Below are 27,660 nucleotides of genomic sequence, written 5' to 3'. Positions count from 1 at the left end.
CAACTGGAACCAACCAGTTGTGATGTTAGACTAGGTCATAGCATAGTATACATTTTTGTTACCCAAATTATATAATACATACATATTGCCCGCCAATTCGTTTTAGCTCAGCTTGTGTGGTCTCCTTAGCAAAGAACGTTATTTTATCATTGAATGCTTATTTTTGAGAACCATAAGTGGAATTGAATAGGCTGTAACACGTCATGACTGATTCAGCAAATCAGATTAAATTCCCAATTGCTGTATAAATAATAAGGTAGAGTTCCGTGCCTGTTGTTGAGGAGCATGTATCATGTCAATACAGTTTAAATGTCTAACCCTACTTACAAAATTACATGTGTGCAGGTATATTTATTGGAGGCTACAAAGAAAATACAACAACCATTTTCATAAGTACAAACTTTTTCTGGAGCGGTGTCTCCATCTTCCTTGTGGGATGATTGTGGAGGAGACACAAAGGTCCATAACAAATGTTCATTGATTTCATAAAGCTTTCAAAAAGAAGACATGCTCTGGTGGATAAATAAAATGTGTTGTATGTGACTGATGCCCTGGTCTGAGTTTGATTTGCTTTTCTAAGAAAGCTCAATTTGTAACCTCATTTTGAGTGTTTCCCCGAGCTCGCCTAGGAGGTAGTTTTCATCGTTTTTCTCTTCCAATCTCCTCAATTCAGTTGTCTTATAAAGGGGAATGCTGGTGATTTCCAGTGTGTAAGTCCCAGGACTAAGTTTCTTTTGCGCTGCGTGGAGGTAGCTGAGTCCGTCCCTCTGGTTAATGTGGAACATAGTGTCATTGCCTCGTGAGATAATATAACGGATGTGGTTATTAAGTGGTTGAATGGCTGGGATAATTTCCAGTATGTGCTTCTTTATATTGAGTTGAGAAATGTTTAGAACCAGTTTGAGTGGCACATCCATATCAAGGCTCTTTAGACTAATGGGCCCATTCTGTGTAAAAGAGAATGGAACAAGTAAATAGAGGATGAGATAGAATGTTACCTTTACCACTAATAAAAACAATACAAACAAAAAATCTACTAAAGTGATAATATTTCTATCAATTTAAACTGATTGTCTAATAGGTGGAGTATGAGAGCTATACCACATCTCTGATCTCTACCCTTTTGTGGTCTCATTGTCCGCAGTGTTACCGGATATGAAATCATATTCCAACACCACTACTGACAGCAGCCCACTCAGGGGGTTCAGCAAAAAGTCTACAAGGATAGTGAAAGAGAGAAAGTATGGGAATAGGGGTTTCTGTGCTATGAAACATAAGATCATTTTACGTTCTTCTTAACAGAATGACTTACTGGTCTTACCATTATAGGCTGTGTGTCATTGGCATTTCTTTTCCTCCTTCCAGTTTTCTTAGAGTAACCGTTGACCTGGCATTCATAACACGCTTCTGGAGAAAGTGCATTGGCTTCACCTTCCTCTCTGTCCGCAGACAGATACTGGCCTCTGTTAAAACCTATTGCAGACACACAGTGCCTGTAACAAACAGGAATCTTTAATTATAATCACTTATTTGTGTGGGTTTGTTTCCAGTCGTGTTAACATTATGTTTGAAAATGAAATTTGGCTCTAAACATGATTATTTTTTGTATCCGTTTGCTAAATTGGCCCAAATTCAGACTTTTCTGATAATTTACAGATTAAAAAAATGGAGTAGCAACTCTCTTATAGTTGGCAGTTGGCTGTATTGATTTGGCACAAAGTTCAGTCTATGAAGTGATGGAAAACAGCTGTACTCCCTTTTAAATTTCATCAAAGTTTTTTGGTCACCTCCAAACTACATGTTTTCTGGTTGTATTGGTCATACTTTGCCTATGTTTAGCTACATTATTCTTAAAATGTGAGGATTAGTGGATTATTTGGACCATGTGCACTGTTGCATTTATAGCAGAGCCTGATAGAGTCATTGGTTCTACAAGTATTCTCAGTGAATTTTAATTTAAGCTTGCATTTAGCAAGTCCTTAGGAAAATGAACAGGGTTAACCCTAGGCAGGTGCCAGGTGTGTGTTGCTCCTGGCCATGTGAAGGATCCAGACCAGAGCGTAAGCAGCTCATATTGCACATCCTTGAGTGCTGTGTTATTGGCTTCATGCTTACGGACCCAATTTTACAGCACTCAGAAGTCCTAAAATCCTAATGATATGGGGAAAAAATCATATTGTGATGTGTTTTTAAGTTAGATGTTTTGTGAAACCTTAAGTTTAGGAGACATGTACCCAATGCACAAAGTGAGATAAGCTAAATATTAGCCCTACCCACATTCTTGATATTTAAAAAACAAAGCTGGACTGGGGAATAAAATCAGCCCGGCACTTTAAGTTCAGTGGCCAATAAATGTTGCTCTTGCAATGTGTGACTTTGTGTATCCAGCAAGCGATCAGCATCAAGGAACCGGATCTCCTCCACAAGTGGCTGTAAATGAAATTGACCAGCCCACCAGGTTTGCCTGATGTCCACACTTGGCCTTTTTGTGAAGTTGCGGAAGTGATTGGTTTATTTGAGTATTATGTTTGCATATCTTCTGATTGAGGATATATTTCTTTGGATGTATACAGAGCACAACTGATTAAATACATCTTACCAAAAAAATAAATGTAAATTTACTAATTTAACCAGTCATTTCTTACCCCTGTCCGACTCTGTAATATCCTGGGGGACATCCACAAAGATACCCCCCATCTGTATTGGAACAACCATAGTTGCAAGGATTTTTTGAACTTGTGCATTCATTCACATCACGGCAAGAGGCAGAAAACTGTTCGAAGGAGAATCCAGGTGGACAGGCACATTTGTAGCTGCCCAATGTATTGTAACATGAAGCAGAACCACATGTGTTTGCTGTAGTGCATTCATTTTCATCTATGGGAAAAAAGTATAGAATTAACAGGCTTAGGTCATATATCTCATACAACCTAAAGAACACATATGCCATATGCGGTAATTACTTTCCCCAAGTAATGATTGGAGTTGATACATAGTATCAAGTATAACATAATTTACCAAAACCATATATTTCATTTAAGTGTTGGCATTCTCTCCTTCTCAAAGATAACTTGATAAATGCTTAAGTATCATTGATTTGTTTTTCCAATTTGTAGGGCTCCATAGGTCTTTTGTGGTTGGTCATTAATGAACTAAAAGCTGAGTCAAAAATAATAATAATAGAAATAAGAAGGCACAACGAAAAAAGAACCCACAAAAAGCCAGACATATTTTACTCTTTGAAGAAGCTGCCAGCACTAACAGCTTAACTGCTGCTATTAAACAGTAAAAAAATATGCTTAAAGTGACACAGAGTAGGAGGGCATTAAAACCCTGTAAAAACTATTTGAAATAAATCTGTCAGAAAAAAGATTTCAATATCATGGTGGTCTAACACTATGACTAACTGGGATTCCAGAGTAATCCATCGGTTCTGTTATGCCCTGGTGGTCTTCTCAAGGGTGTCCATATTTCTGAACTGGACTTTATTCAGATTTGGAGTTGGATGTGCAGAAGGTCACGTGGGACCACTTAGGTAAACCCAACATTGTTATTAGGACAGTATTCTAGAAAATGTAAGTAGCTGTACAGTATTTTGCCGGTGCCAACAATCCTATGTTAGGGTATAGAACCTCTTTAATTATCACTTTCCTGCTACCGGTGATATTCCTCTTACTCTGTGTTACTATACTCTGATAGCAGAATGGCTGCGGACAAACTGTTTCCTAGAGGGTTATACATTGGCTATATGTATGTGTGTCCAATTCTAATGCCAATCTTTTTTTTTAAATACTGTAATAACAGCTCTAACAAGAGGTTACTTAAGCTAAACTTCAGTCAGTACCTTGGGATCAGGTTGGAAGTTTGGAAAAGTGGATGGTGGGAACCAGCAAATAGAAGCGGGAACCAGGAAAGTGAGATTTCTAGATTTTGCCCACCTCCAAAAACATAAAATCATTACAAAACGGGGTATCGCCATATTGCCAACACATTGTCTTACCAACGCATTGGTTCCACTGGTAGTGCTGTATATATCCCTGTGGACAACTACACCTGTAACCACCAACTACGTTCTGGCAGCCGTGCTGACATCTATGGCTTCCATCACACTCATCAACATCTACAGAAATGGACAAAGTATTAATAAGATATTATAATGTTTCTGTTTGCCGAGGCAGCATTTCTATTTTAATTCACTTGATAGAAGGCATTATGTAAAAATCTACTTGTGTATCTACCAATTTAAGTCAAAATACACATGGCTAAGGCTCAAGTGAAAAAAAAGTAGCGAACAACATTTATGGTTTCCTACTTATTTATCATCTACAAATAAATAATCCAAACTAATGATAAGTGGAGCCAAAGAAAATAATGAGTTAAGTTATGAGTTAAGCCTAAATCAAACAGTGCAAGGATATAAAGCCAGCGCTACAGAATTTGATGGCGCTATATAAAACAATAAATAATAATAAAAAATAATAATAATAAAGACAATAAAATGTATCCAGCATTCTCATAGTTTATAACATTTTCTTTTATCATATTACAGTATGCAGCCAACACATGTATTAAGACTTGCACATCCAAAGTGGACTGGTAGTCAGAGCATCCTCAGAACGCTATTGGTGTGGTGGCTTTTAATTTATTTTGTTTTATCACATTATAGGAAATTATATGAGGTTGTTAATTACTGAATGGGTCCTAAGAATCTTAACAACAGAATTATTTCTGTGATTTCAGAGGAGTGCAAGGGTGCTATTCTTATCCTGTATCAATGTCTTAATGTCTGTATAGTGTCAATTTGCTATTGTTAGCTTTCACTCTATTTTAATAATCCTATGATATCTGCTGGTGTTTTAAAAATGTAATGTAATGTGCTGGATGAATATGCACGACTAGGTGAGAAATGAGTAAAACTCTTCAAATATACGTGGTAGTTACAGATTACATTCAGAACTTACCGTCACAATTTAACCCGGTGGAATCTAATGAAAATCCTCTTTGGCATTCACAAGTAAAGCTTCCAGGTGAATTTTGGCAGGCTCCTCTAGGGCCACATAAATTAGGCTGCGAACCACACTCATTATTATCTAGAAAACATAGTGTGTTATTTTATACAGTGACTTCAGAGGATTTGGATCACTTCAAATACATCAATAAAATCACATGTGCAATGTAAACCATTCATTAAAACAGATTTGGATTTGCCTTAGCTTGCAACATTTTACGTCATTGCTGCCCAGCAAATTGGGATAGAATACAGACATGTTCTGTCCCCATTCATAAAACCTGGTTGGCACGAATGAAAATCCAATTACAATTACTATGGTAATTACTTATGGGTCAAGGACATTAAAACCCATTAACTTGAAAAAATACCTTATTTTAGGGAGTGTCTCATTGTATGAAGGAGCACCATGGGTCTATAAAAACAGGGAGTTTGGTGTCTCTGCTAATACAAAACTCTCTTTTTCTGCTCAAAACAGGTTGCCAGATGCTCTTAGTATCCTAGGCAAATCGCAGGGATCAGAAGATCTCCTTGGCCAGCACTACACCACCATGGACAAGGTGTGACTTAGTCCCTAGGACTGGTGACCTGCTTGAAAAGGCACTCCTTGCAACCCTTACAGTTGGGCCAATACTCAAATCTGTACACACATTGTATACTCAACTTACAGAATCCCATCAAGCGTCTCTCAAATCCTTCCACCACCTGACCTGTTATACTTCCCCGTGACAGAGATATCAAGACAATAAAACATTTTCAAAATGTAATCTCTGCCATAAATATAAACGTACGCCTATTACTATAACTTGAGTTAAAATGTAACTTGCCCAAAATGTTGTGCATTAAAAGTTAATATGGATTGATAGAGTGTAAGGTTTTAGTTTCACATCATATATAAATAATACACCGTCAACTGGGATAAAAGTTGACCTTGTGTTTTATTATCCTCAGGCTTATGAAGCTGTTTTATGCGATTCACAAGAATGAAGGATGCTCAATATGAGCAGCTTGAGCACAAGGTGTCCAGCTCACATTAGTATTATTAGGAAAGGTTATTTCGAAGACCTCAACAGGCGGTACTAATGTCGTATCTCGTACATTATGTATTCTACTTTTGCGGACTGCTAATACACATAATGTTTTCTTACATTACAAAGAATCCCAACCATCAAGTGGAAGAATATAAAATGTTCATGACATTATTATTTCCCAGGAATCCTATTCACTTTTTCACTAAGACACCTGTGGTGAATAACAGAAAATCCTTATCTGAAAACGGAAATTTTGGAAAGAAGACACCAGACACTTTGGAATGACATAGCAATGTAATGCAGAATCAGGAGGCCGAGCCATTCGCCTGCACAGATGTTCACATATACTTGTTCATCCAAGTTTGCTCTCACCAATACAAGCTGTATGATGCTGCGTAAAGCCCGGAGGACATTTACAAGTGAAACCTCCGACGGTGTTGACACAGAGGAACTGGCAGTTGTGCTGTTTGCTTTGACATTCATCAAGATCTAAAATAAACAAGAGACCTCGGTTAAGCAGTTTTTGGCCACATACCCATTATTTCTATTTCAGCCACAAACAGGTGCTTAAGCAGTTGATAGTGTTTTTGTCTAGAATTTTTGCAGACGTTTTACAATTGCCAGTAGACCCAATGCATTTCTGACTTATTTCCTGTATTAGACCACAGGAGTAGAGACATTCAGGCTTGAACATGTTTATGAAATCCAAGTAGTGGGTTTTGACAGCTCCCATTCAGGTAGTTTTCATCAGGCTAAATTCTGTATTTCAAGTATTATTTTCAATGGGGAAACAAGCCAAGATCTATTTATCAAATCTCTAAGCATGTTTCCTCGACGACTACAAGTGCAATCCTACTATTAGTCATTGCTCCAGACTGTGGTCTACCAATCCACCGTAATAATGTGCATACTATCTGCATGATGTATTGCTGTCATTTTAAAGTTGCATTAAAAACTTATATTAACTTGTAATCTTGTATTGGGTCTATTCACTAAACTGTGAGTAATTGTGAATTGGCACAAAATGTGAATTTGTCAAATATGTATAAAAATAATACATTTTTGTTTCATGGCAACAAAAGAGGTGTGTATATATATATATATATATATATATATATATATATATATATACACAGTATAAATATATTGTTGTGCACCAGCGCACCCAGTGTTTGGAAGCTGCATTGCATCCTCCAACAACTTCAATGTTGTTCACACCTGGTCAATCTAATTAACCCTTGAATAACCAACTCAACTTCTTATTGAATAGACCTTTTTATCAATGGCTAAATTAGGGTTTATGACGTGGTCAGAGAGGGTTACATTTTGCTTTATTACAATTAATAATTTGTGAATAATATTGTGCTCAAATGAAAACATGTATAGAGAACATGTTCTGCTGTGCCTACCTTTACAGGTTTTTCCATCTTCTTGTAGGATATAACCCCGAGGACAGGAGCACTGGTAGCTGCCCTCTGTGTTCTTACATATGTAGTTGCATGGTTTGGGGGACTGTGAGCATTCATCAAGATCTAAAAAGCAGTTGAAATTACGTGAAGTTAAATTGAAATTATTACAAATAGCTAAGAGGTCAATAAACTAATAATAAAAGCACATAAATCTGTTCGGACACACAAAAACACTCTGTAAAACAAGTCTTGCGTGGGAAGGTAATCATTTGCAAAAACACATCTGTTTTATTAGCATTGTCATCAATTTAAGTTCCTCGTGCCTGGAAGTTGCAACTAGATTTATAAGAAAACTGTATTTAATTGATATGAAAATACAGCTGAAAAAATATTTACTGGACAGGGCTCCTTCTACCATTGCTTTTTAGCAATCAGCTCTATACCATACTGATTTGATTAGAGCCTGCAAAATTTTATATAAATGGCTCAATGATCCATGATGGCACAGATGCGTTTAATTTCACAAGGATTGGTAAAAGGTGGGTTATAGGGGAGTATAATTGTACAGGGAAAACCTGAACATAACACTACACGTCAATAAAGCATACTTAATATACTAATAGGTATGTCTAATAACTCTGCCTTAGGACAGTTGGGTTTTTAGGCTTACTGATGATGGACATTTCTTACCAACACAAGAAGTTCCCCCAATGTCAGTTGTGTACCCAGGCTTGCAGAAACATCTAAAAGAGCCAATGGTATTGATGCACTGACCATTCTGACACAAATTTGGCATCACGTTACATTCATCTATATCTGTGGATAAATGCGACATTTAGTATCGTGATAATCAAACGTAAAGAAGCTAATTTTATTCTTTAGTTTCATTCTACCCGATGCTGATTTTCTAAAACAAAAAGGAATCATGTCAAGATTTTAGGTACTCTCTCTGCAATGCAAGGATTATGGTTCCCAGTTTGCACATGCTGGGGAGCACACGTGGAAATATAACTGGGCTAATGGGGAAGACAATGATGACAATTAGTAAAGGCTCAGTCAATACCTACAACATTTGTGTATGCGTCATTTAAACAGATTTAAGGTAAGCTGTTGCTTCAGAGGATATGATAACCTTTATGTCATATGACCAAGATACATTGGATGTCGAACACAAGCATGGCTTTATAATGGATAGATAGATTTATGTTTCTTCTTTTAAAACCAATTCTAACTATGTAGCTAAGTATTATACACACAACCACACCTTTTCCATCAGTGGTATATCCAGGGCCATGTGGGCAAAGCTTCTTGTATGGAGTGGTACTGGGAAGTGGGCAAATTTCACACTGGTTTCCCCAGCCTCTTCCACCATTGCAGCAGCACTCAGATTTAGTGACGTGGTTACGACTGCTTGATGACATTTGGCACATTGTCTGTAAGACCTCAGAAAAGCAAAATCCCTGGCGTGTGTCTGGGGAGAGAATGATAGAACAAATAAGGGACGGAAAGATTACCCACCTAGAATATTAATTTTTAAAGCAATATCATAAATGATATTCCTATACATACATATATAAGGATGTAAAATATTTATAGAATGGTCCATACATATTTGCAAATAAAACAGAATTACGATATGTTCCTTATGTTTAATAAAACACTTATTGTCAGCGATAAGGAGGCATTGCAAATATGGATGTTATAGTATGATAATATGAATTATGTCTCCTCGTTGTCAGATTCTTGCCGTTCCCCTTCTCATCCTAGAGCTTCTTACCTTACCAGATCCCTTCGAATTATATTCTGCCGTTTATGTATATGCTCTTATGTCATCATCATCATCATCATTTATTTATTTTATCAACACATATTCTGTCATTCTTTTGTTCCCCAATCTACTTCTCTCAACCACTTATCTCACTTTATCATCATGCCCAACTTGACTTGTCTTTTCTTTCTCTCTCTCTCTGTACTGGCCCCCATCTATGGATTATGCTAGAATACCATAATTTACATCTTTGGAAGAATTGTTGTATAAAAGCTCAGAGTGCTCTCAAACAGATTGCAACCCACTGCTGTCTGATTTATATCTCACAGTGTTTGGGTTTTTATTTTTGGGGGGAACACTTCCTTAATCAAATAGTAACAAGCATCAGTAACTCAATGGTTCTCATATTTTACCTCTGTGCTCATATGCCATTGGCAGATATAGTTTATCGACCTACACATAGCCCTACAGTCTGGGTTTGTGTGAAAACATTTACAATCTTTAGAAGTTGCTGGTTCTACATAAAGGGACCACATATTCATACAAGATGTAAAGTTACCGAAGCCTTCAGCACTCCAGAGCCAATGTTTTCAAAGATGTACACATATTTTTATCTTAAGAGGGCAACACAATGCCCTCCAGTTACCAGGCTTTCACTAGTTGCTATTGTGATAAAATGTCTTTTCAAACTTTGCTTGTTCTCTTGGTTATCACTTTTCAATTCAATGTAGCATTTTGCTTGAATAATACGTCTCAGCTAGGAAATATTTTTCTTTTTCTTACAATCTCCTGTGAAGTATAATTTATCTTAATCCTGGAAAATGTAACCAGCATGTCTTTTGCACAGCTAGAAAAGGAAAACCATGGGATACATGAAGCTGGAGGAATGTACCCCACACTTACTCTTCGGAGCATTTTTGTGGCTTACGTTTCATAGACATGTATGGAAAGAATATATTGAAGGAAATCTTGACTTTAGCGGCATGGAGTACAAAAAAAACCCCTTCATTCAAAAATAATTAAAGTGTGTTACACTGTGACTCTACAAGTCCCACTGTTAACCCTTAAGCAGCATGAAGCAGAACTAATCCATATTTTGAATGGTAGAGGTAATTTGCTTTCTATTTATTTACACATTGTAATATTAATTTACACAGTTGATATTACAAGTCTGCGTGGGAAATCTTCCAAGTACACACCTACTCTGTCCATCATCTCATCTATCTTTGACGTCTTCTGCTCTCTCCCTTTATCTTCTTCAAGGAAGCCTATCCACTGACAGGTTAACTCTTCTAATCAACCGCTGCCTTCCTTACTCCTGCTAACTGGTATCTCCCATCATATGTCTAGTAAGTCTAGTAATATCACTTGTTTAAACGAGAGAGAGAGAGAGAGAGAGAGAGAGAGAGAGAGAGAGAGAGAGAGAGAGAATAGGAGATGAGAGAGAAACTGCCATAGTTAAAGTTCTATATGTGCTCAAATTGTAGACCTTATATATAACTCTAGTGATGTCCCTGTCACCTAGATTGCCTATGCATCAACACTGTAGACTGTAACAATATGAAAAAATGATGATATTATTGAAGGCCTGTGATAAGTAAAGATAACACTACACTAAACCAACATACAACTCAATTACAAGCCTTTCTCATGCTGGTCAGGGCACAAAATGGGTTACTGATTTTAAACTCTGGGGCTCTGGGCATTTTTTCCAGAGGCTCAAATATTAACAGGAATAATTATACATAAACTAAGGAATGCAATATTAATGATCACAATATGTTTTAAACATACCTAATAGTGACATAGGTATGTGATGAATCGGTCCCACATGTATTGGTCTTAATATATCATCCTCTAGGGGGGTCTCCTACACAAATAGGGACTATATGAACCACTGCTTATTCTGTTAATATGGTATTATATCCCTGTCTGGGTACACATAGGGTTATTAATAACATATTCCAAGAGCAAAAACCTGCCCGCACTGCCTATGATCAGGGTTAACTAACACATCTTATGGTTTTACGTCTAGTATTGAAAAATAACATAGTTCCTCCATTTCCAGCCATCATTCATTTCAATTTCACATTAGTGTGTATATTTTTCTTCGTAAAACTGGTTCAAATTAAATTAATTCTTTAACTCACACAGCCAATCCTCAGGCCGTCTTGCCAACATAAGTTAAAACGTTATGTGCAAATTGAAAACTGAACATTAAAACCGTGAAATGCATTTTTATTCTGTAAGCATTATCCTTAAAATGCCTTAAAACCTTGTATTTTGTTAGCAGGAAATACTTTTGGAAGACAATGGGGGAGAGATTCTCTCGAGAAGAAAAGACAAGTAAATTACCTGTGTGGTAATTATAAATAAAAAGTCTGTCGCGTGCCTAGACTACTAGATGATAATGGGAGCCTTATTTACAAATGTAAGATGGAACAGTTACACATATGCACATGTTTATGGTGAACATAGATGAGTTATTTATGTTAATGTGTATTAATATTCAGAATAACAGGACAAACAGAACGCTGTACTAACCGATACATTCAGTCCCTGATGGAGTGGACTGAAACCCTTCATTGCATTCGCACCGATAGCTTCCAACGGTATTGACACAGCGGCTGTTCTCACAGATGCCTGGCTTGGTGCGGCATTCATTCTCATCTTTAAGATAAAAGTTGGACAAACACAATTGATACAAAATATACTTTAATTGAAAGTGAAGATTGTTAGGTGTATTCACTACAAAAGAGAATCTGAGGTATTACATATTCCTGTTGCATTCAGTTCTATCTTAAGCAAATTTCTCATTACGCTGGTTAAGGCCAACCCAAGACCCAGTCAACCATTGATAATTGCATCAGACGCTGTAAAAGGTGTATAAGAATATCTATCTCTCTCTTTATATATATATATATATATATATATATATCATGAGTTATATCATTTGATGTATACATTCATAACAATCTCTAGATTGTAACCTCGTTTGAGCAGGGCCCTCCTGACCTGTTGTCTCTGTAAGTCAATTTGTTATGTTATGTCCTGTCCACCCATTGTACAGCGCTACAGAATTTGATGGTGCTATATCAAACAATAAATAATAATAATAATAATAAACACTTACCCATACATCCTTCTCCATCAGGTCTTCGTGTCATTCCAGGAGGACAAATGCACATAAAAGTCCCAATCAGGTTTTTGCAAAGCATCCCCCGAGATTCACAATCATGAAACCCTTCTAAGCACTCGTCAAGATCTGAGAAAAACAGAATCTGCCGTCAGCATTGTCAGGCTACTACAAAGTTGTATCTTATATATACAGTCATATAACAGTGAAGATAACACCAGAAAACATAAAAAAATACCTTTACACATCTTATGGTCCTCTCTGAGAGTATACCCTGCAGGACACGTGCATTCATAGGATCCATATGTATTTATACAACGGAATGCACACAGAAGTGGGTTTGATGTACATTCATTGATATCTAAAATGGAGAAAATATGGTTTATTTAATTTTATTATATTTCACCTTTACTAACATTTATATTATGTGGAAAGCGAAGGAACATTCCAGTACTTCATTGGTACATAAAGACGTACCGGATGTAAATGGAATAAGAAGCAAGTTTGTAAATTGTTAATTAATTGTTACATTTTACCACAACATACCCTGTAAGAGACAACTCAATCTGTCACTCTCTACTCCCCATTTTTCCAGTAGCTCATAACATTTGCTGGGTATGGGTGTATCACAATACTCTACAGCCCCAAAAGTCACCAAATCATGTACAGGTATAGCAAGCAATGATATAATAAACAGAAGCACGGACTATGACAACAGAAAAGAACCATTTGGCCCATCTGGTCTGCCCATTTTCCACGCTGTGAAAATAATCATATCCAGTCCTTGTCTAATATCCAGGATAGCCTTTTGCTTAATCTGTGTGTGCATGTTTAAATTTTAATTGCTGTATTAACCCAAACCACTTCTGCCGGGAGGCTGTTTCACTTAGCTTACACCCTCTCAGTGACATAAAATGTCCCTACATCACTTTTTTTTTCTTGTCCAGTATCCACATTCTGTAGTAAGCAGACAATACAAAGATTAACTGCACAAAGCTTCCGTGTGTGTCATGTGCCTGACATTTACCTATTCCATATTTTAGGCCTGTAAAAAGTCTTTGATTGTAAGATGATCCCCTTTATGTGGTTCACTGGGATCTGTGTTCGGCAATATAATGTGCCAAGAAGAAAAAGATGTGTGGCTGAGCCCCCACTTAACTCTTTCCGTTATTTACCTTCACAGTTCATCATCGGCCCAGGTTCAAATCCGTCGTCACAGGAACACTCAAAAGTACCAACGACATTTGTGCAAGTGCCGTTACCACATGGATTACCAATGGAACATTCGTCAGTGTCTGGAAGATGCAAAGTTACACTCAAATTCACATATATATTTATACATACTACTCCACTCGCACACACAAGACTCAAAAATGGTTTATGTTTAAGGACAAGGTGATAAAGTTGAAATGTAAAACACTGTACATACCTACACAATTTACTCCAGTATAATCCAAGTTATACCCCATGGGGCACTCGCATCGAAATGATCCATCTGTATTAATGCAGTGGCCATGTGCACAAATTCCTGGGTTTTCAAGGCATTCATTCACATCTAAAAATGATAAATCACAATATTGAAGGCCACACAAAAATGCAAAAATAAAAAAAGAGTTTACAAATGCATCAGTAAAGTTAGTACAACTTAGAGCAACCTCTGTAAACTTTCTTGACACCAGCATTCTCTGAATCATTGACAAAATAAGCTTTTTTTTGCTTTTTAAAGTAACTTTAAATGATTACCTTCTCTTGTATCTCCAATCCCTGGGATAGTCCCATGTCCAAATGGACAAAGATCCTGAAATGCCACTGTCAAAAACAGAATGTTAACATAATGAAATAAAGGCCACAAACATAACTTTCGAATTACATTTATATTTTTTGTGGGGAACAATACAAGGTGAAATATATGCTGGTAAGAGTTAAGCTTTGGCAGAATGTCAAAGAATTCTTAATGTAAAGGCAAATATCACTGACATAATGGTAGGCAAGACAAAGTATTGGAAACACAGCCAAACTACATCAGAGAACAGAGGTTTGGCATGGCCCAAGTTAAGAAGAGCCAGCTGAAAGGGCAGATGGCTGAATTCTATCATCTTGTTTTCCATATTATTCAATGTAAAAAATGTGGCTTGGCCTTTCTTCATCGCCAAGCAGTCTCAACTTTGGCAAGATCGTGCAGGTTCCTTGAGTTGGCATCCTTCATTCAAATCTATCTGAATATCCAACGAAGACCAAATACAAATTGAATATGTGAGCATAATCCATGCACATTTCTCTACCAGTAGTTTTGAATTCTAAATGTAAATAATTATTTGGGTCAACCACAGATCAATATACCTTAAACATTAATCATATTACCGTAATAACATTTTGTGTGACCAAGTTGTACATTAATCAAATCATGTAATCAGATGATTGCTAGTGAGTTTTTTCCTTTGCATGCCAATTAGCATTCACATGTCTAGTACATGTTTCTCTCTGTAACTAATCATTATAAATTTGGGTACAGGGGTTGAGGAATACCATGTTGTTGAATAGAGTGGGGAATATTCTTAGAATGAGTCAACATATGACTTATAGTAGTCAACATACGACTACAATCAAGCAGAAGGCTTTGATATATTATGACCTGAACTGGCTTACTACATACCTTCTCCTTCCTTTGGACACAGCTCACAAGGATCACCCCAGCCTTCTCCTGGCATTTTACTGCAACAACATTTGGCCTTGGTGCTGTTGTATGCTTTGGGTACAGAGCACTTCCCATTTTCAAATTTGGTAAAACAGAAACTTTGTCGAGTGTCTAATGAGAAAATAAAATATTGCTTGCTGGATAAAACATAATAATAATAATAAAAATATATATATATATATATATATATTTATTTTTTTTTTGTTTGTTTAGGTAAAATTATTTAAGGCAGAAAACTAGGTTTTGATTTAATCTCAGAAGCCATGGAACCTTGAGTTACTAAGAAGTTGCCGGAAGGACAGTGCCTTTATCTAAACTTGCTACATTGATAAATGTCTAGGCAAAAAATATTCAAATAGCAGCCAATTGCATGGTTCATCAAGGCAAAGGGAATGCTTTGGGTTATAGTTTTTAATGGCACCGCAATTAATACTGAATGGTGTTTAAGTAACGATATTGGCCAAACCTTTCCAAGATTTCTAAGACAAATCTTGTCACAATCAGGCTTACTTAAAATTTAGTGTCATGATTGGCCTGGCCCTTCCAAGAAGACTCCTACAGAAAGCAGGCTTATTGAAAACATAATGTGAAATGCATTTGCCATTTTATCCTTCTTGAACCTGCTTGATTTCAATTTCTGTGTTCAATGAAGCTTACCGAAGCACCTTCTTCCATTTTCAGACAGCACAAAACCTGGAGGACAGATGCACTGAAAGCTTCCTGGAGTGTTAAAGCAAGTCCCAAAAAGACAGATATTGGGTTCTTCACTGCATTCATCAATATCTACAAAAAAATAATTTTGGCACTTTCTTCAGTATTTTCAACATTTTATTTATATTTATATTTAAAAGGCTGACAGCATAATGGGACAGTAAGAAATTAAAAATAGCCAGGAATAAGGAAATAGGTAAGGGGAAGTAAAACATAAAGATTACCATATGGACCAGTAAGACATCTTTTCTTTACTATGATATCATCTTGCATATGAACATTATATTGCTGATCAAAATTAAGCTTTTGTAATTTACTTTTTGCTATACTTCATGAAAATAAGAAAAGAAGAGCCAATAGCAGAATAAAGGGGAAACAGAAAAGTAGGAAAACCAAGGAACAAATAATAAGTCTCCTTTTTTTGCAATGTGTTCTACTGTGGGAAATACATTTTACATTTTCCTATTTTGATATTAAAGAAAAAGCATAATTTAATCACTCAGTTCCAAACTATATACATTTATGTTCAGAGTACAATCTACTGCCTGGGTTTGGCATGGCTTGGGTTTGTCAGGAATACCAAACCAAGAACACTACGAGAAAAGACTAATTCAAAGAAAAATACGCACTCTATATCAAGTACTTGATACATGATTGATACCTACAAGAAAAATACGTTATACGTATACTTCTTGCAAACGTATACTGCACAAGGCTATGTAATTCTAATATAGACGGAATCTTAACCTACAAATAAAGTAAATATATGATTAAGTATTCTGTATCATCATCTACTTGGAAAGTGAAAGACCTGAACTTCTTCAATTTTATAATATAATAGCCAGTTATTAACCAATACTAGGTATATTTCAGGGAATTGTATTCAAGTCGTCCTATAGTATTCCCCTCACTTCTAAGATGAAAAGCCTTTAAATCCTTAAAAAAAAAATCTTAGCCTTTTACAATTCTCAAAGAGACACCGCTAATAGCTGTTTCATGTGATTCGTGCCAAACATTACAGTTCTGCAGACACTGACAACTAGACCGTCTGCCTTTGACATATGCACAAACGATTAGCTAAAAAAGGACAGAGAAAAAGAAAAAGTGCTCATCCGACCCAAAGGTTCTACTTAAATAACATTTCCGCAACTCCCAAATAAAGGGAAAACCGATAGAGTGTAAGTCTTATGCTATTATTTCACATTTCCTTGTTGACTTTTTGTATCATTCGGCAGCAATATCAATAGAGACATTATTTTGTTTTACAATTAAAAACTATTTATTTTTTTATTGGGTTGGGTGTAGTACAAGACCCACACCATTCTCTTGCGTGGAGAAAGGGGAAATTGACCCAAAAAAGGGAAAATAGGCTTTACCCAGAGTGTTCCGGGATATTCACACCACACACATAAAATAAAAGTAACACTACGTTGTAAATCCAGGGGAAAAAACAATGCAAATCATTTTAAAGGGAATATAGATGAATGTGCTAACATTTAATGAATATGTAACCTTACCTATACAGTTGTCTCCCTCAACCTCGTATCCAGGAGGACATATGCATCTGAATGAGCCTTCTAAATTCTGACATGTACCAGGTGAGCATGAGCCAGGATATGTCACACATTCATTAATATCTGAAATAGAGGTAAACATAAACTATTAGAAACTTCTTTCTCTATATACCGCAACTATAATAATAAATACAATGCTTATAACCCAGTTCTCACCCTTCATATAGGTAATTCTAAGGCAACCAACAAACAGGAATTTCTGTATCCAGAATGGTTGGATGTATGACTCCACCGTGTAGCTGACCGAGCGAGTGGGATATTTGATTCTAATAACAGCTAACTTTCATTTTGAAGTCTTTCCCCGACTGGCTTTTATTGACTGTGTTATCCTCAGTGATCAATTAAGTCTAATTGTTACTGTTACTTAAAAATTAACTACATTTTGTTCTATATTTGGTTTCCATTTCAAGATCACGCACGCTGTAAATCCAGTCCCATTTCAAAAAAAAAATCAGAGGGATACAGGCACTTGTCTTATTTTTACATTGAGATTACTCAAATGTTTCTGTGTTTGAGAAAATGTGAACCATTCCCACTTGACTTTTAAAAAAATCTGCTGTTCCCTACATATGGCATCTGGAACGGCAGAGATTCTGCAAAAAATGGCTAAAAACTGGCCTGGTGACCTTTTTGAGGCAAAGCTGGGATTTGCTTCAGTCTGGGTTTTTGCCTTCTTCTAGATCGACAGCGAGGTTGATCTTGGAGGACTTGTGTATTTTTTTAACCTAAATTACTATGCTACCTATTTTTCTCACTGTTTGCCCTCTTGGTCCTTTGCCATTTTTAACAACCTTTTCAGGGTATACAATGCCAATTTTATTCCCTTTTCCCCTCCTTAAATGAAACACAGTATAATATTGTATACAATCTCCCTCTTTGTATATACAGCACATATATAACTGGAGAGAGGGACAGAAATGATGAGTTCTTAAAAACATTGTGCAGTGTTCTATTTTTAATGTGATTTCATATTTTTGCATTAGTTATCTTAACTCATTCTATTAAATGAACAGACTCCCTATAAGCCTCCTTTGTGGCAAACAAATACAATGACAAAGAGAAATGTTACTTTTTCCATGGGACTGTTCAACTAACGGAGACTTACCTACGCAATTTTTGAAGTCCGCAGTGAGTTCGTATCCTTCGTTACATAAACAAATGAAGGAGCCAATTTGGTTAAAACACTGTCCATTCCTGCATACCTGGCCAAAAAAGGAGCTGCACTCATCAATATCTGAAAACAAAGCAAAAATGTTAAATTAAAAGGTCACAGAGTAATGAACTTGTGACCCACACGAAAGCCTGTTAATACTAATTCATTTTTATAGTTTATATCGATTGAGCCCAAATCAACATACTTACAGTTGTTCTTAAATCCTAGTTATCCTAGTTATCCTTTTAAAGAATACACATAAATGTTCAAATGCTGGAGTAACCCACACATCTGTTGAATATTTTGCGATAAAAAAGAGACGTTTAATACTTATGAAGTTAATCCTTCCATTATTTGGTGTTAGGCAATGTTGTGATCATAAATCACAAGATTACAGGGGGGTCAGTTTTTTTTAAAACATAGAAAGGTTGTATATTAAGAGAATTGCGTGGCCATTGGATTAAGTTTCACTGCAATGGAACAAAGAAACCAGATAATATCCGATTATATATAATGATTTTACAACTATGCAATAAATAATTGCATTGTCAACATGTTATTATAAAATATAATATATATAATATATAATAGCGCGTTGAATAAATATGTTTCACTTAAAAATATGAATTCACTGACATGACAATACTGCAATATGTATATTTTTTATTGAAAAGTTCTAAAGGGCTGAAAACCCAACCCAGAAATCTTTCATGTTATTGCCTTTACACCATTAGCCTTACATAATTATATCTTGATACCTTACACATCATTTCAAGCTGAACTTTTTGGAAACAACTTAAAAGTGATGAATTCTGTGTGCATTCTATTTTTAACTAGTTTGTTATATGAATATAATATTTAGAACATTGGTGAGTGTTATTATATGTTTCTGTTTGGTTATTTAAATACATGCATGATAGCTTCAGCTTTCAGATTCACGCTAACTTTGGAAATGGCAAGTCTTTTTCGGAATTGTTGTGTCATCAGAGCGTTAATTGGAGTGTCTGTGGCAGGAAGAACTTACCCATGCAGTCATTATTGTGTGTCAGCTCAAACCCTGGGTAGCACAGACAGTTATATGATCCCACGGTGTTTTTACAGGTTCCGTTCCCACACGGCTGCCTCTCGCACTCATCGATATCTGCAAGAAACATGGATGTGAACCCAAAGGACGTATTCTTCCAGCTGTCTGTGGTTACATTCAGTTTGATGACACAAATGTTCTTTTCTTTCCTCCTACCATCTGCAACAACTTTACGAGATTCCCATCAAAGCGTGTAACTGCCACAATTTGATGGGTGCTTGAGAAAATCAACACTGCATGCATAACCCTACTGCTTATATGTACGATAGAGTATTATTTTCTTACTGTCTTATTTGTATTTACAATTACCTGCCACAATGTACATTGTACAACCTTAAAGGTAAGTATGGATCCACACTTCATTGTAATAACTAACTTTTATACAATTTAAAGGCATTGCATATCTTGCAGCAGAAGCCTTGAACCTGCTATGCTATATGAGCTGCTGGACAGGTTTACAATGCATGTCAACATATAGCAGTAACACTGGCAGCCTACCATTCATGTCAGAGACAAAGGTTCCAGAAACTTTAGGGAATAACCTCATTTCTAATAACCTATTTCTAGTAACCTATTTCTTTACTGAATTCACTTAACAGGCAAGTAGTGCATTGAAAGTCGTCTATTGGAGAATGTATCTAAATAATGTCATTCGGTGAATACCCATGCACATAGTCTGGTCAGCCGATGCCTTGAATCCATTGTTGCAAATACACCGATAACTCCCTTCAGTGTCCTCGCATGTGCCGTGGCTGCAGACATTCGGGATTTCTAGGCATTCATTACGGTCTGCAAATGAGCAGGAAAAAAATCTGCATGATAAAATCGATCTACTGGTGCCAGCTTTGGCCTTTAGCACAGGTCTCTATGTAGTTTTCCGTACAACATAATATGAACTAGCAACGTAGTTCAGCTTTGGCAAAAACATTCCACTGGAGGGGCCTCTCAATAATCCCTCCAGGACATTCTCATTAAACATCTTTCTCTTCTAAATCTCAACATCATAAAAATTGCGCAGGGTAAACACAGGGACTCCATTTTGGAACAAATGTTGCCCGTATTTTGGAATGTATTTTGGCACAAACTAGGGAAACAAAAATCCTTCTTGACCCCAGAATGGCAGTCAGATCTCTCCTTGGATCAAGAAGCTGTTTCCCCATAATTTAAATATTGTATCCCTGAATATTATGTTTTTGCAAGTATACATCCAATTGTTGTTTAAATGTCTGTACAGACTCTGATAAAACTACCTTAACATAACTAATATTATATATTATTAAATGGCTAAGCCGAGAGCTAACATTTTTCAAATCAGGGCATGACGTATGCAGTTCATCTTATGATATAGAGATTTTTTTTGCTATTGGAAAATATTCAACTATATTAGTAGCAATACAACATTACATGACATTGCCGGCAGATACAACACAATGGCCACTTAAAAAGACTACTCTCATTTTCGTGGAAGAATATACAAATATATTCTGTAATATATTTTTAATGCTCACAATCAGATCGAAATCAGATCATGCCGCAAGATACTTTCTTACCTATACAAGCTCCGTTGGGTAAGAGTTTGAAGCCTGCTGAACATTCGCAGCGGTAGGCACCAGGACTATTTATGCAATCTGCATTTCTCTGGCAAAAATAATCTCCACTGTTGCACTCATCGATGTCTGAAATATGAAACACAAAGGATTAGGTCACAGATGCGACAGAAATGGTTTACCACATAACCCACTATCAAAAGAACTAACACAAACTACTTGTGGGAAGAGTCAGGAAAATGTACTATATTCATTAACTGAGACCATATTTAACATGTGGTTGTATAGTGCTTTATAGGCAGTTGTGCCAAGCAAGACCTTTCCTTTTTCATTATCTTCCAAGATATGTGAATTTCTACGTTCACGATATGCTCAGTTTTTGCACCTTACTTTGCCAATTGGCTTTATAGCGGAGTCACCATATTTGAAGTTCTTGTTAATGTAATCAGGTTTGCAAGCTCGATGGGATCTCAAAATTGGATTCAACCAGGGCCGGCCCTATAATGGGGCAGACTGGGGCAATTGCCCCAGGCGGCACTTTAGAAGCGCTTTTTTTTTTTTTTTTAAGCGGAGGAGAGAGAGAGAGGGGCACCGAGTGGTTTTTGCTTACCCGCTCGGCGCCCCTCTCTCTCTCTCCTCTGCGGCGAGTCTCCCTGTTCGGTCCCGGCTTGTAATGCAGAGCACCGGAAGTGACGTCAATTTCCGGCGCTCAGCATTACAAGCCGGCACCGTGGCAGAGCAGGAGGCTCGCTGCAGGACTGTTTAAAGGTAAGTACCGGGGGGGATCGTAGATTATGGCGTCGGCGAAGTTTAAAATGCCGCCCCCCCCCGGCGTCGACTGGGGGAGGGCGGCGTTTTAAACTTCGCCCCAGGCGGCGTTAAGTCTTCGGCCGGCCCTGGATTCAACTGTACTACTCAAGATGTTCTTATCTGCAGGCATCAAAGTTGTTTAAAAAAGCAGCGCCCTGCATTTGATGTCCCCAGTGCCACTGTTTAATCTTATGATTTTATGAGCCTGCCATGACAACTTTAATCAATAGTTACAACGAAGCTGAATTAAAATGAACAGGACACCAATCTGGTTATACAGTTCATCAGGTTCTAGATCTCTTGTAGCCTTATCAAGGCTTTATTAGCACTTGAGAATTTGCTCTTTTATATCTACTTACAGAGTTATTATACCAACAAGGGTCTTTTAAAAAAGTATTCTGCAGTTATAAAGTATTTACACTTGGACACAAAAATGTAACAATAACAGGAGTGCTGTTTTACACAATTACATATAAGTAGCGTTATAATTCTTCCATGTACTACATTACAGGCACTTAATCTAATTTTCTTTAAGGCAGAGTTCTCTTCACCACATACCTTCACAGATCAAGAGCAAGTCATTGTAACTGAACCCAGTTGGGCATTCACAGCGGAAACTGCCAATCTGATTAATGCAAACACCGTTGGCACAAATACCAGGGATTTCTTTGCATTCGTCAATATCTAAAAATACAAAATAAATATTGTTGAAAAACAAATGCAAGTAAATAAAGTGACCATGAAATTAAATATTTCTACTATTTAAGTGCTTATCATTTCTTAATTATTAGATCTCATGAGGGTACAAAGCCACCCCATTGATCACAGAAGATCAAATTATTGTATTACTTCTTTTACAAGTACATGTACTCAAGTAGTACGTGAGTATCATGGAACTTACCCACAGCCTTGCCAGTGTGTATATCAAAGGTGAAACCGGGTATGGTGCCACAGAGATTTTTGAAATTGGCTTTTGAGAAAAGGATAACAACAACAAAAAGGTAAATAAATTGTTAATATTACTTTAAAACCATGTGACAAAAATGAACGTCTGGTAATTTGTCAATTATTCATGACTACAGTTTTTGTAGGCTTAAACTCAAGGTAGCATTAGTGGCCTTAGAACTGACCAAGTGGATCATTGTATTCTGAAAAGCCTTCAGAGAAAAAAGGTAATGCATTCTATTTCGTTAAAATAATCCCTTATACACATTATTAACTTTGCTCCTCTTACAATGCTGTCATTTTGTTGGTTATTCTTGACCAGGAGAATAGGATTTTATTATGGTTGTCTATTAAGGGTGGTATAGTGAAACTAGAGAAAACAGCCACTTATAAGAGCTATTTTGCTCATCCAGCCTGACATTTTTCTAACCCAGACCTTTTAATACTTAAATATTAAGTGAGCTGCCTAATCATATGCCTGTTTATGGGAAAATAATGCTATAAAATCTGCTGGTGCTATAGTAATAAAATGTAATAATAATATTAATAATAACGAATAACAGGACATGCCAAGTCACATGTATAAACTGAGCTGAAGGATTTGTTCTGTATGTCAAATTACCGCCATTTACAGAATAACAGAATTTGCTTCTTCAATCATGATGATGCATCATTCAATGTGGTGCCCCAGCTACAACTGATGAGAACTTCTAGACCTTTAGCAGCTTTTATTGTTGAAGTAAAATAAGGTTTGTAAAAGTCTAAACATAAACATAAAAATGTCTATATGTAGTTCTTAACTGCAAAGTTCTAATTTTACTTTTAGTTTTAAACAGTAGTTCCTCTGCAGGTTTCCCACTGAACCTAGAATGATCCAGAAAAACCCTGCTGAGGTTGATGGTCAAACACATTTAGCAAATATTTCTCAGTCTGCATTCTAGTGAATAAACCCTGCGGACAAATGCACAAAATGGTGGACATTCCTACAAAAGCATTTTAACTGGTGACCGAGGTGAGGAGAGTGTTATTTCTATGAATAGTGACTATTGTTTCCAAAAGTAATTTTCCTTTGGAAACAAATACGGATTTCTCTCAAAATTTCATAAAGAATGAAGTAGTGTCTAGAATGCTCAACATATAGCACCAGTTTCCCCTTTCCTACACATGTAAAATATTTCCAAGCTCATGTTGGCTTCGTTTTGGAAGGAGCAGAAAAAATTTCCTTCAAAGATTGGCAAGCTTTTTCCACTGAAGAAAATTACTTCCAAAACACTTCTTTACTACCCGCTGACATAGTACAATTAATCACAAAGCCCATTAACATAATTACAGAGCAGTGTTTGAATGTGATTTGCGTGAGGCCTGTTTTGAAAGAATCCAATTCCCATGGAGAGAGATGTTTCAATTTGTACGAATTATTAAAAGAACATCCTGCAGTTTCTGGTCCATTGCCAACTATGCCATCACCGCTATGGGATGTTAATAAATTCAATGTAAGTCTGTGTACATCAAACAAGCAAAAACATTGATAATGCAAAAGCTTGAGTCCATATTAGAATGGTTGAAAAAGTCTACGCTCATATTGGTATTTCTTAAATTTTTAGTTCACAAAACAACAGTCTAGAAGTTGTGAGGCATAGAAAGGTGCGTGGATGGTGAGGACATCTCTTTTCCTGTTCTAGGCATGTCTACCCACGTGAAAACCTTGACTGTAGACCAGCAAAGAAACAGAACAAAAAAATGACATAGTGTACAATACAGTACAGGGTATACAATACAACGTAAACATGTTTGTTGCAAATACCTTCAAATAATAACCAAACTTAGAACAGAAACAGAACTTAAATGTGGCAAGCTCTATACCTGTTCCAGGGACTGGGCAAGGTTCACATGGTTTGCTCCAAGCTTTGCCAATGTTATAAGTACAACAGCACATCTTTTTTGTGACGTTAAAAGGGAGTTCATTGTCACACGAGGTTCCATTGTAGGTTCTGTAGCAGTAACTCTTCCTCATATCTATAATAAATACACATGCTTTAGTTAAAAACAGCGGCTGCAAAGCAGATCTTTTTACTCCAAAACCTGGACTGCATATTTGAAGTCAGATGCTTCAAAGAAACTCCTGACGCATGTAACTATCATAAAAGATTACAGGCTTCATATAAAAAAAGAACACCAAAAAATTGTGTTTAGCAACTTTTCCCTAAAATTCCTAGTATTCCCGAATTGGGCTCACAGTGACTTAACTCTCTAAACTTGGGTAAGCTTTGAATTTGTGAATAATTGTTTCTAAAATATAAATTTAACAAAGGGACCTTAAGTTATTACAACAAAATGCATGCACATGATGTAAGAGTTTCATGCTGCATAAGACTTCCATTGCCTTAATTTGCGAAAGATGGAACTAAACGATGTGGGATGGAACATGTTTATACAAGCCTATAAAAAGTCTACAGCAAACAGATACATAACTAACTAAAGTGAGGTGAAGTAATAAGCCTCTTTTGTGTTTTGGGACACCAGATTTTTCAAGACAAACAATAGTTTGATCCTGGATTTAATATTATTCAACTCACCAAAGAAAACATTTAGTGATAGAGAAACTAGAGCTACCTGTAACCGTATGCAAACAGTTAGACTGATATGTTTGTACTATTCTCTTCTAAACCGCGGTTGCAAAATCTCTTTGTTAGGCGAGCGGGACTCTCCCTCTTTCCATTTTACTCTAACTCTGTCCATTTTCTGTCACTCTCAAATCCCTCCAAGCATGAATGTGAGACAGCACTCCTCAAATACATAAAATGGTTTAATTAGCAAAGATAAGTCAAATGGATACGATTATGAATCACTGGGTCTTGCATGTTTCAAAAATTAATAAAACATGCATTTTTTCAAATTGACGGTCAAATGGATGTAGCCAGCTGGCCTATACAGAGGATCATAGTGAACAAAAAAAACATTTTTTATATATATATTAATGTTCTAAAAATGTCTGTAGTAAATCAGAAATTCAAACAAGAAGACTGCAGTAACTGTTACGGTATTAAATAATGCTAATACCAATGTGCCATGGCTGCTTACCCATGCAGTTGTGACCTCCATTAACCTGCATGTATTCTGGAGGGCATATGCAGGTGTAGTTCCCCAAAGTATTGTAGCAAGTTCCTGGTCCACAGACACCTGGGTGTGTATAGCATTCATCTATATCTAAAACCGAAAGGGAAAAATAAGTTAGTTCCTCTTAAATGTAATAATTTAGAATCCGAGGAAAAACGGTATGTTAAATATTCTTTTCTTGTTCCATTAAGAAGGCGCACTTACCTTCGCAGAGGCGGGTTTCCTCACTAAGGTAGTAGCCTTGTGGACACTCGCATTGGAAGCTTCCAAATGTGTTAATGCAGTTCCCACCTTGGCAGAGACCTGGCAACTCCTGGCACTCATCAATATCTAGATGTATGACACAGGATAAGCAATGCATAATGAAAGAACATTCACAAAATGCAAACTATAACACGCAAATATTCCAAATCTCAAAAAGATGTGTTCACATCTACGTCTAATAAATACTAGTAACTGTCCTGTAAACTCGACCTTTTATCTTTAGTGCATAGAGAATGGCATTTTGGAAAACCTATATGGCAGTGTAAATCCAGCTCAACAGTTACAGAGTAATGTTTTATTTTAGATTCAGTAGATTTGTGACAGGTTTCATAGAATTCACAAATGGTATGGTCCAAATAGTCTAGGTTTGCATATCATTTTCCAAACCACACAGACTCCTGCCACAAAGCCTGATGCAACAGGAAAAGCTCAGTATTGTAGATCGGCCAGGCGTTAGGGCTGGACCCGACACTGGAAGTCACAGCAGGCAGACAATCCAGGCACCGTTTATTCAATTTAAATAAGAAGGTTTAGAGTACGTTCCAACTGGCACACTTTTTGAATCGTTTAAGTAAGCATTAGAAATGAAAGTACCAAATATGATGTTACGTTTACCATGGAAACAAGCAGGCTGGATATTTGAATTATTTAAGATCGTTTTGTGAGCTTCTCCATTTACAGAAATAAGTAACTAATATTCTAATACGGGATTATGAAAGGTCGCAGCTTTACAAAATCAATAAACCGCTTTATAAAACGCTCACCTTCTAAAATAATAGTAATAGGGTTGGGTCTGAATCCTTCTCCTCCTGGACACAATGTGTTATATTCAGCTGAAATCAGAAAGATATTTACATTTACTAGCAGATGACTACATTATGTATATGCTAAGCATGTGGCAGTGCTTCAGAGTTGGAGATATGGGGCTTGGGTTACATATAAACATTTGATTCTGGACTGGCAGCATGTTTTCTATGCATGTTTGTCTTCAAAAGTTCAGTACTGTATTTAAAAGGTAACCTGATCTTATGTTCCTAAAACGGGGATATATAATCAACACTTACAGCTGTTAACAGGGGGGCAAATTTCACATGGGTTGCCCCATGCCTTTCCAAGAGAACAGCAGCATGACGAGCGACTCACACCAACACCAATTTCAGTATTGCAGGATATACTTCCATCCCCACGAGGACCATGGTTTAGATAGCAATTACCAACTCGTGTATCTGTAACAGGGGAATGTAATCTCATATTACATTTCAGACTTGTTATTATATGAAGGATGTTTGAAATAGTCACACAAAATGATACTTTGGAAAAAATTACAATAGTAATAGAAGTCTTAGTGATCTCTTGAGTAATGATGTCCTCTTTTTAGTAGAAAAAGTATGCGTAGATATAAATCCTG

At 36.6% G+C, this 27,660-nt stretch overlaps 1 protein-coding gene across 1 annotated transcript in view; it reads right to left on the bottom strand.

Annotated features, from left to right (window-relative positions):
- Nucleotides 1-331: 331 nt before the first annotated feature.
- The window catches only part of FBN2 (fibrillin 2), a 108,090-nt gene continuing 80,761 nt past the window's right edge, over nt 332-27,660 (bottom strand). The window contains exons 37-65 of the mRNA XM_053473678.1: nt 27,317-27,478; nt 27,017-27,085; nt 26,193-26,318; nt 25,953-26,078; nt 24,735-24,887; nt 22,828-22,896; nt 22,485-22,610; nt 21,120-21,245; nt 20,233-20,358; nt 19,510-19,626; nt 18,438-18,566; nt 17,276-17,395; nt 15,705-15,830; nt 15,006-15,158; nt 14,096-14,161; nt 13,782-13,907; nt 13,528-13,647; nt 12,591-12,713; nt 12,350-12,481; nt 11,761-11,886; nt 8,713-8,919; nt 8,139-8,264; nt 7,449-7,571; nt 6,412-6,528; nt 4,962-5,090; nt 4,001-4,120; nt 2,646-2,877; nt 1,322-1,493; nt 332-947 (exon numbers count right to left, since the gene is read on the bottom strand). Of these exons, the coding sequence (XP_053329653.1) occupies nt 576-947; nt 1,322-1,493; nt 2,646-2,877; nt 4,001-4,120; nt 4,962-5,090; nt 6,412-6,528; nt 7,449-7,571; nt 8,139-8,264; nt 8,713-8,919; nt 11,761-11,886; nt 12,350-12,481; nt 12,591-12,713; nt 13,528-13,647; nt 13,782-13,907; nt 14,096-14,161; nt 15,006-15,158; nt 15,705-15,830; nt 17,276-17,395; nt 18,438-18,566; nt 19,510-19,626; nt 20,233-20,358; nt 21,120-21,245; nt 22,485-22,610; nt 22,828-22,896; nt 24,735-24,887; nt 25,953-26,078; nt 26,193-26,318; nt 27,017-27,085; nt 27,317-27,478 (4,019 nt within the window). The 3' untranslated portion in view covers nt 332-575. The remainder of the gene's footprint in view (nt 948-1,321; nt 1,494-2,645; nt 2,878-4,000; nt 4,121-4,961; nt 5,091-6,411; nt 6,529-7,448; nt 7,572-8,138; nt 8,265-8,712; nt 8,920-11,760; nt 11,887-12,349; nt 12,482-12,590; nt 12,714-13,527; nt 13,648-13,781; nt 13,908-14,095; nt 14,162-15,005; nt 15,159-15,704; nt 15,831-17,275; nt 17,396-18,437; nt 18,567-19,509; nt 19,627-20,232; nt 20,359-21,119; nt 21,246-22,484; nt 22,611-22,827; nt 22,897-24,734; nt 24,888-25,952; nt 26,079-26,192; nt 26,319-27,016; nt 27,086-27,316; nt 27,479-27,660) is intronic.

The sequence above is a fragment of the Spea bombifrons genome, chromosome 1, assembly GCF_027358695.1.
Source record: "Spea bombifrons isolate aSpeBom1 chromosome 1, aSpeBom1.2.pri, whole genome shotgun sequence".
NCBI lineage: Eukaryota > Metazoa > Chordata > Amphibia > Anura > Pelobatidae > Spea > Spea bombifrons.
The sequence above is the reverse complement of the archived record's forward strand: the minus strand, read 5'-3'. Positions and strand labels throughout refer to the sequence as shown.